This window comes from Populus alba, chromosome 13, assembly GCF_005239225.2.
Source record: "Populus alba chromosome 13, ASM523922v2, whole genome shotgun sequence".
Lineage (NCBI taxonomy): Eukaryota > Viridiplantae > Streptophyta > Magnoliopsida > Malpighiales > Salicaceae > Populus > Populus alba.
This window is the reverse complement of record NC_133296.1, coordinates 5414878-5427555: the sequence shown is the minus strand read 5'-3', so window position 1 is coordinate 5427555 and position 12678 is coordinate 5414878. Positions and strand designations below refer to the sequence as shown.

The window sequence follows — 12678 nt, the reverse complement described above, 5'->3', positions numbered from 1 at the left end:
CAGCTTGATATTCATAATGCTTTTCTCAATAGTGTTCTTACTGAAGAGGTCTACATGAAACAACCTCCAGGTTTTGTTGATCCTACTCTTCCATCTCATGTGTGCAGGTTGCACAAGTCACTATATGGTTTAAAATAGGCACCAAGGGCATGGTACACTCGTTTGAGTGATTTTTTACTCTCTATTGGTTTCCTTGCCTCCAAGGTTGACACCTCCCTGTTTATCTTATCTGATGGCACTAATATCTTTTATCTTCTCGTCTATGTTGATGATATTCTACTTACAGGCAGCAACTCTGCCATGCTCCATCATCTAGTCCAGTTACTAAGCTCTGAATTCAAGCTTCGTGACTTAGGTGATGTTCACTACTTTCTAGGTATTGAAGTTCGGTCTATAGGTATGAGTCTGATGTTGCGCCAACAAAAATATATTCTTGACATCCTCACTCGGGCTAGTATGACTTCCTACAAACTTGTTGACACTTCAGTTTCTCCCTCCAAACTTGCTCTACAGCCGGATCATCCATTTTCTGATCCCACACGGTTTTGTCAAATTGCGGGTGCTCTTCAGTATCTTACATTCACTCGTCCAGATATCTACTTTGTTGTTAACAGAGTCTGTTAGTACATGCATGCTCCTACAGATTCCCATTGGGCTGCTGTTAAACGCATACTCCGCTATCTAAAAGGAACAGCATCTTATGGTTTTCATATCACTCGAGTTACCTCTTTTGCTCTTCATGGTTTTACAGATGTTGATTGGGCTGGGAGTATTGATGATCGCAAGTCTACGGGTGCCTATCTTGTTTTCTTTGGTCAAACACCAATTTCATAGAAATCCGGCAACCAACGTACAATTGCTCGCTCCTCCACTGAGGCTGAGTATAAAGCCTTAGCAGATGGTACTGCTGAGGTCATGTGACTTCAATATTTGTTAACAGATCTTCAGGTTCCCTCCATCTCCTGCAACAACAACAATATAGTATCTTATAAGACATCAACAAGCTCCGGCAATACATGTAAACGTACAACGTCTGGTTAGTATGTGGAAATAGTACGATAACTGCAATTCCTTGGTTTCATACTGTTATGCTTTTTATATCATTACCAAACCGAGCATAAAAGACAGGAGCAGAAACCTATTTATTCATGAAAATAAATATGAAAGAGGTACGTAGTAATGAAGAAAACATGCCAAACATGAGGCTAGCTACAGCTTCATGTCTTCTTAATAAATGTGTTCTTCTAATTGTTGTTGTCCGTCCAGAATTGTTTCTGAAGATAGTCGACTACCTTCTTGTCCACCTGCAATTGTAATCACACCAGGGTTCTGGCTGCTTAAACTGGCTAATGCAACGGCATTGGTTTTTCCCACATTGAGCTGGAAATGAATGAGTCCGACTGGGAACACAAAAACATCTCCGGGATTTAAGACCTTGGTGATTAGGCGATTATCTCCGTTAGCCAAGTTAGATGTAACAAAACCAACATAGAGGGTACTCTCCACGACCACTAGGATCTCAGTGGCACGAGGGTGAGTGTGGGGTGGGTTCAGGCTCCCATATGGTGCAAAATCAATGCGAGCCAAGGATATGCCAAGAGTGTTGAGTCCTGAATTTGAGCAACATTGACAGCAGTGACATTTGAACCAACTGGACTGGAAGTGTCCCGAGGAACGTTGAGTCCAGAAAAGAAGAAATCCTTTTCAGTAACTTGCTGTGGGCCCTTGCAGAAGTTTCCGTTCACGAACACTGCATGAGAAAGGCATTTGAAGCATGCCCATAAAAGGTCAGTCAATTAATAGAGAATGAAGATATTAAAATATATACAGGATGCATGGTATTTTCAGTGTAATATGATCATGTGACTCCTGACAAAAACTCCTGACGAAACACTTAAAAATCACATACCACCATCGGTTTCTTTAATGGCAACACAGAAGTCCTGAAGCGGACTAGGATCAGAGGCAGAGGCAAATGAGGAAGCCAAAGCCAGGACGACAAAAACTAGTAGAAACTTGAGTCCTTCCATCAGATTCTATACGGATTTTTCTTGTGGAGAGGGGTGAGTTATCTAGCGAGGATGCAAGGCCATTTATAGATTGGAGTCATTGAATTAGTCCTGTATGAAGGCGACGACGAAGACTCAGTAGGTGCTCGTTCTGTGATGTCAGTGATGAAACCAAGTCCTCAAAACATTTGACATTTTCCGTCATATGCCAATATTCTCTTTATAATACTCTTTCCATTAACTTAACAGGACTGGGTGTGCATGTCTCTTGTCACAAGGCTTCGTCAAAGAAACTCCGGTGAAAATGTGAGAGTTGGTCGAGAACTAAAGATTGTTAGGTGACAAAATGTTCCCGGTCCTGGGTAGTTAATTCAATGGAAGTTTCTTATGATTGTCCTGTTGATATGGTTTTCTCGTTCCCTTTCTTATGTTATAATCTATTAAGACCAGTAACCAATATATTTCCAAAGAAAATCTAATGGTTAATTCAACCATCATCTAACAAATTGGATCGTCTCACTTGAATTTGCACAGGCTCTACTGAACTAGTAGTGTCATTCTTATTAGGTGTTTTGCATGGTTGATTAATGAAAGCGCTCCAACACTTTACTTACTCATCGAACCATTTGTTTTTTTGTTTTAGTTCTATGACCTGGATTGCGAACACCTTTTAAAGTCATTTGAAGCCATAAATTCTAGACACTTTCCCCAATTACCCTACATCACAAGACTCGGTCTGTGCTTTTTCTAACCCTGATTTCATTAGAGTTGATGTTTTTTTTTTTTCTTTTGATATTTGTAGGCATCATACCACAAATCATGCAACCTAGTACAAAGAATTTGTTAAATATACACAAGATTAGAAAATTTAAGATTGCAATTTTAAATATAAAACTTGTTAATTTCTTGATACTTACTTAATTGCACCAACACTACAAGATTTCGCAGTTTTATCGACGGACTGAATTTGTTGATATGAGATTCAGATTTCGTCGAAATTTTTTTTATCAACTAACTCATTGACGGAAAGTGTTTGTCGGCATGTCTTTCGTTGGTAATCCCACATTTCATTGCTATGTCTGTTGGGGAAAAAAATTACTGATAGTTTTACTGACGGAAAATACGTGCGAAAAAAACAAATTCCTACTAGAAATATACCGACGGATATATTCCGCCGGTGATAGTGGCATTTCCAGTAAACATGTTTCAACTCTCAGTAAAATGCCAATGGACTATATCCGTCTATGAAGACGTTGGTGATTGTGGCATTTCTAGTAAATATTTTTCAACTCTCGGTAAATGTCGACAAAAGTTATCCTTCTGTCAAAGCGTTGGTGATTGTGGTATTCTTAGTTATTATAGAATGTAATTATATAGGAAATATTGTAGTCATATTCTTATGTGGTAATCTCCACCTTTACTATTGTATATTGCCCTACTCATATATATAGAAAGGGTTGGCTAACCTATTAGGTTAAGCCTTCTAATTATTCTCAACTTGGTATCAGAGCCTTCGGCCGTCAAAACTCTTTTCTCCCTTTGAAGCCGGCCCTAATTTTCTCCCCTATGGATTCTCCTCCTGCTGCCGCCGTTGCCATCTCTCCCTCCACCGGTGCTGCACCATCACCGGCCAGCCCTCTTCCTGCTGCTGGCCGAGAACAACTTCCACATGTGTCTGATTTTTCTTCTCATGATTCTGCCGTTCCTTTGCCTCTCATGGGAACACAATCTACAACAATGGTTCCTCTATCAAACAACCACCATGTTGTGTCGTTGAAACTTATGAACACAAACTATCTTTATTGGAGAATGCAGATGAAGCCATATCTCCTTGGTCAAGGTGTTTTTCACTTTGTTGACGGCTCCTTGCCGTGTCCTCCATCTTATATGATTGATGCTTCGGCTGGTTCTTCCTCTGCCATCAGCCCTTATTTTCTTTATTGGAAGCAACAAGATCAACTTATTTTGAGTGCTCTACTCTCCTCTCTTTCCGTGGATGTGCTGCATCTTGTAGTAGATTGTTCTACTTCACATTGTGTTTGGCGCACGCTTGAGAAGGCACTTGCCTCTCCATCTAATTCCTGGATCATGCAACTACATGGCTCCTTTCAAGACCTTCGGCAAGGTGATGCATCAGTTAGTATGTATATGCAGCAAGCCAAATCGTTATTTGATGAATTGGCTGCTGCTGGTCGCCCAATGTCCCTTGAAGATTTCAATCTCTATGTGTTTCGTGGACTTCGCGGTGAGTTCAAAGACTTGGTAACTAGTCTCATAACCAAGGCTGAACTGCTATCGTATGCTGATCTTCATAGTCATCTCCTTACCCATGAGTTTCTGCACAAGAATTCCTTTCACTCCATGGCTGTCGGTTCATCCTCTTCACCTCTGCTGTCTTCTTCTTCTCTGCCGCAGCAGCCACCATTGCTGCCAACACCTCTGATTTCTGCTTATTATGCCATGACTAATCACAGCCGAAACAGGGGACGTTCTTGGGGTAATTGGCGTTCCAAAAACAACTGATTTCAGGCCCAAAACAGAGGTCACTCCGCTGCAGATTGGAGGCAAAATCAGTGGCAGAACAGGCGCACCTTTGCTGCAGATTTCCGCCCAAATCAGGGGTAGTGGTCTGGACATGTACGCTGCCAATTGTGTTCCAATCCTGGCCATTCAGCTCTTCAATGCTCTCAGTTTCGCAGCAGCACACAGCAGCCCTCTGCTCACCTTGCTATTGCGAATGATTCTGCTGCAACGACTTGGTTTCCTGACACCGGCGCGAATCAACATGTGACGCCTGACCTTGCAACTCTAACTGCTTCTGCTCCTTATCTTGGTAATGATTTCTTGCATGTTGGTGATGGTAAGGCCCTTGACATATCCCATGTTGGACATACTACTTTATATTCCCCCAAACGCTTGTTTACATTAACTAATGTTCTTCGTGTGCCTCACATTACCAAATCGTTGTTATCTGTTCAGAAATTCTATCGTGATAATCATGTTTATTTTGAATTTCATGATTCTGTGTTTTATGTGAAGGATCTCGTCACCAAGGAAGTTCTTCTTTCCGGTTGGAGTCATGATGGTCTTTATGTTCTCTCCGAGTCCTCGACTACGTTAGTTCCTCAAGCTTTTTGGTCTCCTTGCATTTCCGCGACTGCCGACTTGTGGCATCGTCGTTTAGGTCATCCAACTCCTCGCATTCTAAATTTGTTAGTTTCTGATAATAAAATTATTTGTACGTCTAGACAATCTTTTACTCAATGTCAAGCATGTCCATTAGGCAAGTCATCCCGTTTTTCATTACGACCGACGGGTCACAAAACTTCTACCCCACTTGAATTAATTTTTAGTGATGTTTGGGGCCCTGCTCCAATGTTTTCTTCTGATGGTTTTTGTTATTTTGTTATCTTTGTTGATGCGCACACTAAATATATCTGGTATTATCCGCTTGTTGCGAAATCTGATGTATTTTCCACGTTTCAATGTTTTCAGACACTTGTTGAGCGTCAGTTTTCTCTTAAAATTAAATCTGTTCAAACTGATTGGGGTGGTGAATATCGCAAATTAAATAAATTCTTTCAAACAATTGGTATTCATCATCGATTAATTTGTCCTCATACTCATGAACAAAATGGCACAGTTGAACGTCGTCATAGACATATTGTCGAAACTGGCCTAACCCTTTTAGGCCAGTGTAATGCCCCATTGCGTTTTTGGAACTATGCTATGGAATCATTGGTATATCTTATTAATCGCATGCCTACTCATGTTCTTCAAAATAAATCTCCTTTTGCGTGTCTGTTTCATCGCACTCCTGATTATAACTTTCTACGCACTTTTGGGTGTCTTTGTTTTCCTTTTTTACGTCCATATCATGCTCATAAATTAGATTTTCGATCTTCTCCTTGTGTGTTGTTAGGCTATAGCTCGTCTCATCTTGGTTATCAGTGTCTTGATTTAGAGTTTGGTCGTGTCTATGTCTCCTGTCATGTTCGTTTTCATGAATGTGTCTTTCCTTTTAAAAAGTCTGAACAGGTAACAAACACCCCGGTTCCCCCCACTCACCTACCTATCTTCCATCACTGCAACCCCCTTCCTGTTTTCAGCCTCTTCCTTCCCAACTTGGCAAAACACACAACCCACCTTCGCCCCTTGCCGCAACCCCCCAGCTTGCTCCCCTGCCCGTTGATTCAGCCGACCCTGCCTCACCTCCCCACACAGCCATACTATCACTACGTGCTTGTCTTTCCAATGATTATTGTGCAGGAACAAGTTCTGAATTGCAGGATTCAGTAGCGGCACAACCTAGCACCTCCTTGGCTTCACCTCCTGGTCTGCAACTTTGTGTTGATCTCTCCTCTTGTCCTCTTCATCACATTCTAGGTACAGGTGTTGCTACTCCATGTCCAGCTGCTCCTAAACACCCCATGGTTCTTCGTCCGAGACAGCCCAAGACAGCGCTGATCACCACCACGACAACCACATCTGCTGCTTCCTTCAGTCGGGTAACTTCTCCTCCCTCGCATGAGCCACTTATTTTTCCTGATGCTAACAGATATGAGGCGTGGCATAATGCTATGCGAGAGGAAATTCAGGCCTTACGCGCAAACAGAACATGGACTTTAGTGCCGTTTCATCCGTCCATGAATGTTGTTGGTAGCCGATGGGTCTACAAAATTAAACGCAAATTTGATGGTAGCATTGAGAGGTATAAGGCGCGCCTGGTTGCTAGGGGCTTCACTTAGCAAGAAGGTATTGATTACTCTGAAACTTTTAGTCCTGTTATCAAACAGGCAACAGTCCGCTTAGTGTTCTCCATTGCAGTTTCGAGTGGTTGGAAAATTCATCAGCTTGACATTCATAATGCATTTCTAAATGGAGTCCTTGATGAAGAGGTTTACATGAAACAACCTCCAGGTTTTGTTGATTCTGCACTCCCAGGTCATGTATGTCGATTGCATAAATCTCTATATGGGTTAAAACAGGCTCCGCGAGCTTGGTACACTCGTCTGAATGACTTCCTATTATCCATTGGTTTCTGTGCTTCTAAAGTGGATACCTCATTGTTTATCTTCTCGGTTGGTAGTGATATTTGTTATCTTTTGGTTTATGTTGATGATATTCTGCTTACAGGTAATAATGGAACTCTGCTACAACAACTCATTCAGCTACTGAGCTCATAATTTAAACTTCGGGATTTGGGTGATGTTCATTATTTCTTGGGTATTGAAGTGCAGTGTACTGGTCTGGGACTTATGCTTTGTCAACATAAGTATACACTTGATATCCTCACACGAGCTGGTATGTTATCCTGTAAACCAGTTGATACTCCTATTTCGACATCCAAAGCCACCATTATGCCGGATCCATTGTTTTCTGATGCTACTCGTTTTTAGCAACTTGTTGGTGCTCTCTAATATCTCACTTTCACACGCCCGGATATTTGCTTTGCTGTTAACCGGGTCTGTCAATTTATGCATGCTCCTACAGAATCCCATTGGGCTGCCGCGAAACGCATCTTGCGTTATCTCCGTGGTACGGCATCACATGGTTTACATATTACTCGCGGCTCTTCTTTTGCTTTACATGGTTTTACAGATGCAGATTGGGCAGGTAGTATTGAGGATAGAAAGTCTACAGGTGGTTATCTTGTGTTCTTTGGTCAGACGCTAATTTCGTGGAAATCGAGTAAGCAACGCACTGTTGCTCGTTCTTCGACGGAAGCTGAGTACAAAGCCTTAGCCGATGGCACAGCTGAAGTTATCTGGCTTCAGCACTTGTTAACGGATCTTCAGATTCCGACTCCTTCTGCCCCTATTATCTGGTGTGACAACCTTGGTGCCACGTATTTGTCCGCAAACCCTATATTTCATGCTCGCACAAAACATATTGAGATTGATTATCATTTTGTCCGAGATAGAGTTGCGAAGAAGGAGATTCAGATTCTTTTTATTTCCTCTCAGGATCAACTTGCCGATGTCTTCACTAAGCCACTTCCTGCTGCTTCATTTACTGCTTTTAGATTCAAGCTTCAGGTTGATCCTCCACCCTCAGCTTGAGGGGGCGTATTATAGAATGTAATTATATAAGAAATATTGTAGTCATATTCTTATGTGGTAATCTCCACCTTTACTATTGTATATTGCCCTACTCATATATATAGAAAGGGTTGGCTAACCTATTAGGTTAAGCCTCCTAATTATTCTCAACTTTAGTGAATATTTTTTCAACTCTTTGTAAAATGATTACGGCTACATTCCGTCGGTAGGATTTTTTTATTTTTTTTTAAAATTATTTAGAATAAATAATATAAAATTATATAAATTAATAGTAACTGATGTTTGCTGATATGGTTGTAACTTTAGATAAACAAGATCGCCCACAGAAAAATGAACCTCACGACGATGTTTGTCAGGTTGAGTTTTCGTACGATCTCTCGCAAGGACTAGATGATGGCGTAATTCCTGAAGGACTGAATCTTTATCACGTAAATACTCATCCACAACTTGGACACGAGTAGTTCCTGGCACATAGGAAAGCACGTTTGGTGGTGAAATGCCATAAACTGCTTCAAATGGTGAAATCTTCGTGGAAGAGTGAATGACAGTATTATAACTAAATTCTGGCCAAGGCAACCAATCCACCCACTTATGTGGTTGATCACCTGTAAAACATCTTAAATACTGCTCCAGTGTCCAATTGACTACCTCAGTTTGGCCATCCGATTGAGGATGATAACTGGAGCTCATATTGAGCTGAGTACCCTGCAGATGAAACAGAGTTTTCCAAAAAGAACTAAAAAGTACCTTGTCTCGATCGCTGACAACAGGCACAGGAATGCCATGCAGCTTGACAACATTAGCAATGAAAGATTTGGCCACAATAATGGCCGTGAATGGATGCTTCAAAGCTACAAAATGGGCATATTTACTCAAACGATCCACCACAACCATGATCACCGTGTTGCCCAATGAAGGAGGCAAACCTTCCATAAAATCCATAGATACCTCAGTCCATATTTTTATTGGAATAGATAAGGGCTGCAGCAGCTCTGCAGGACTTAAACAATTTGCCTTAAAACGTTGACAGGTATCACAACGCTGGAGAAATTATTTGACATGTTGTCGAAGTTTTGGCCAAAAGAAGGTACCTTGGATCCTTGCTAGAGTTATGTGGTAACCAAAATGGCTGCCAAAAGGAGAAGAGTGATGCTCTGCCAAAACTGAAGGAATTAATGGAGAAGAGGGATTCAAATATACCTTGCCACCTTTGAACCACACACCATCTTTACAAGTATACAGTTGTCATTGATGACCAGAATTCAACTTGAATAAATCAGTGTAGAAAGGGTCTTGTTAAACCTCTTGTTGCAGACGCATCCACCAATCGGGCTGAGGCAAGGAAACTGCCATAAAGTTGATCTCGTCTTTCCTAAATAAAAAATCAGCACCTTTGTTTTCAGGGCCCTTTTTGTATTCCACCACATAATCATAACTGAGGAGTTTCGAAAGCCAACGAGTTTGTGCAGAAGTTGTGATGCGTTGTTCCAAAAGAAACTTGAGACTCTTATGATCAGTCCTAACAGTGAAGGGTCACCCTAGAAGATAAGGTCGCCACTTACGGATGGCTTTGACAATGGCCAACATCTCTTTTTTCGTAAGTGGAGAGTGCCAAAGATGAACCCTTCAATGCCTCACTAAAGAATGCAGTAGGTTGACCTTGTTGAATAAGAATAATGCATATTCCAGTACCATAAGCATCACATTCAATGAAGAAACATTGAGAAAAATCAGGCAATCGCAGAACAGGAGGTGAAGTCAAGGCATGTTTAAGTTTGTTGAAGGTTGTGGACTCATTTATTCCCCAACGAAATCCTTCCTTGCCTAAACAATAAGTCAATGGTGTTGCAATATTGCCAAAGCCACTGATAAATTTTCTATAATATCTTGCCAACCCCAAGAAGCCACGCACACCCTTCACTGTTGTAGGCTCGGGCCAATCAACCACTGCCTGAATCTTGGAAGGATCAACCTCGACTCCTTTCTCTGATATGACATGGCCCAAATAATTCACCTATGATACTCCAAACTAACATTTTGATTTCTTGACATACAAATTGTTACTGGACAAAATGGTTAGAACACTAATGATATGTGAAACATGTTCATCCTAATTTTTAGAGTAAATCAAAATATCATCGAAGAACACAATAATATACTTGCGAAGATATGGCCTGAACAGATCGTTCATGAGACTCTGGAAAGTAGCTAGGGCATTAGTAAGACCAAACGACATTACTACAAATTCATAGTGTCCTTCATGCGTGCGGAAAGCTGTTTTCTGGATGTCTGACTCTTGAACCCGAATTTGGTGGTACCCCGAACGTAAATCCAGTTTTGTAAAAAACCTGGCACCATGCAGCTCATCCAAGAGCTCGTCAACAATCAGAATATGGTATTTATCCTTCACTGTTATGTGATTGAGTGCCCGAAAATCTAGTTTTGTAAAAAACCTGGCACCATGCAGCTCATCCAAGAGCTCGTCAACAATCAGAATATGGTATTTATCCTTCACTGTTATGTGATTGAGTGCCCGAAAATCTAGTTTTGTAAAAAACCTGGCACCATGCAGCTCATCCAAGAGCTCGTCAACAATCAGAATATGGTATTTATCCTTCACTGTTATGTGATTGAGTGCCCGAAAATCTACACAAAATCGCCACGTTCCATCTACCTTTTTTACCAACAAAACAGGAGATGAAAAAGGACTGTTGCTTGGACGAACTAAACCGGATTCAAGAAGTTCTTTAACCATCTTTTCAATCTTAGTTTTTTGATAGTATGGGTACCTGTATGGATGAACACTAACAGGTTCGTTGTTGGGTTGAAGTAGAATACAGTGGTCATGTGAACTATTTGGTGGCAAAGCTGTTGGAGTGTCAAAAACATGCGAAAATTTGTCAAGAATTACTGCGAGATCACTGGAATAAGTCGCAGTGGAGTCCACATGCTCAATCATAGTAATATGGAGAAACAACCCAGTTTGTTGCAAGTTAAAAAGGTCCTTATTGGATAACGCCTCCAACCCTGCACGACCAATTCCCTGAAACATGCGTTTGATACCCCCATCTATGAAACTCATCGTAGATTTCTGTAATCTGTTTCTATTGGACCAAAAGTCGCAAGCCATTGTACGCCTAAAACCACATGACAAGCAACAACATGTAAGAAATAAAAATCAGCAATGACCACGTGACCTTAGATGAGTAGGGAAAGAGCAAGACACCATCCGCCACAAACAATCTTCTCATGATTAGCCACCATCACCTGAAACGTCTTATCTCGAATTTCTTGCAGCCCGAATTGAGAGACAATGGATTGGTCGATGAAATTATGTGTACTTCCTCCATCGATCAACATTGTGACATCTTTGTTCTTCAGTTTTCCTATTACACGAATGGTCTGTGGATGCTCAGTTATAGCGATGGCATGGAAAGATATCTCCGGAAAAGATTCCACAGTGGCAATGTCAACGGTGCAATCCTCATTGGTATCAGTGTCTGCTGGTGTGGAATCTTCAATCATAAACAGCTATGGCCTTTGACAACGATGCCCTGGTATGAATTTTTCATCACAATAAAAACAAAGACCCTTCTCACGTCTTTCACGAGCTTCCTGATTGGTTATCCTCCTGAATAAGGATGGAGCAGTGTTGTTGATTGGTTTGGATGCTAGTGGTGGTCCCAAGACACCACTATTGGTGGTAGACAGAGGACGAGAAATGACTGTAGATCGAGCAAACCTCTTACCTTTCCTTTGTAGGAGATTACGTTCCTTCACCAGGCGAGCAACTCCAATGGTGTCTCCTAGAGTCTTCGCTTGTTTAGTTTTGACATCCAGACGGATATCATCCCGAAGTCCTGCAATGAAACATCCAACCAAGAATGGTTCTGGTAACCCATCCACACGATGTGATAGCCCTTCAAAAGCTTCTTGGTATGCTGCTACTGTTGTGACTTGTCTGCAACGAGTTAAAGCTTTAGAGGGATCCTCATACTCAGTTGGACCAAAACATTGGAGGAGTGCCGTGGTAAACTCAGGCCAGGTGAGTGTCCCCTTGTACTTAGTCAGCCAACGGTGCCGCTGCAAAGCTAATCTGTCCAGGTGGAAAGAAGCGAGTTACACTCTTTGCTCATTCACAATGTTCTGAAATTCAAAGAATTGCTCTGCCTTGTAAACCCATCCTGTTGGTTCATCACTACAGAATTTTGGAAACAACAGTTTGAGCTGTTGATGACTCCTGTCAAAACTAGCACTTGGAAAGGAACAAGCAAAAGTTAGTTGTCGACCCTTTTGGGAAGTTTCTCCCTTGGTGAAAGAATGGACATCTTGGATAATGGTTTGTTGATTGGAACTGTGATGTAATGACAATGCCTGTAATTCACTGATTGTGTTTTGGTGGTTTTGGAGGGAGGTGGTAACTTGATTCATGTTGTTGTTTAGGAGATCGAAACGAGACTCATGTTGGGTTTTAAGAAGATCAAATTGAGATGCATGCTGAGCCAATGCTTCAATGACCTCATTGCGAAACTCAGTATTGCTTTTGTTCCTAGTCTCCATGGAAATGAGAGGCTTTGATACCAATTGATAGGTGTAATTTATGAAAA

General features: G+C 41.4%; 1 protein-coding gene and 1 pseudogene across 1 annotated transcript; both read right to left on the bottom strand.

Moving 5' to 3' along the window:
- Positions 1-1118: 1118 nt before the first annotated feature.
- On the bottom strand, positions 1119-2051 carry LOC140954388 (germin-like protein subfamily 1 member 16; annotated as a pseudogene).
- A 4333-nt stretch (positions 2052-6384) lies between these two features.
- LOC140954462 (uncharacterized) lies at positions 6385-12631 on the bottom strand. The gene is made up of 10 exons (XM_073404068.1): positions 12195-12631; positions 11671-12032; positions 11298-11586; positions 10235-11208; positions 9634-10057; positions 9388-9506; positions 9163-9297; positions 8819-9063; positions 8408-8776; positions 6385-6531 (listed from the first exon to the last, which is right to left on the bottom strand). Exons 1-10 carry the CDS (start codon positions 12629-12631, stop codon positions 6385-6387), a joined length of 3501 nt encoding a protein of 1166 aa, XP_073260169.1.
- Positions 12632-12678: the final 47 nt, after the last annotated feature.

Bases quoted from the DNA above. Each gene is read 5' to 3' on its own strand.
- LOC140954462 (XM_073404068.1), bottom strand. From the start codon at position 12,631: ATGGAGACTAGGAACAAAAGCAATACTGAGTTTCGCAATGAGGTCATT. The intron at 12,033-12,194 runs GTAACTCGCTTC...AACTCGTTGCAG, and splicing joins ATTGTGAATGAGCAAAGAGT to ACAAGTCACAACAGTAGCAG. The intron at 11,209-11,297 runs GTGTCTTGCTCT...ATGTGGTTTTAG, and splicing joins AAGATTGTTTGTGGCGGATG to GCGTACAATGGCTTGCGACT.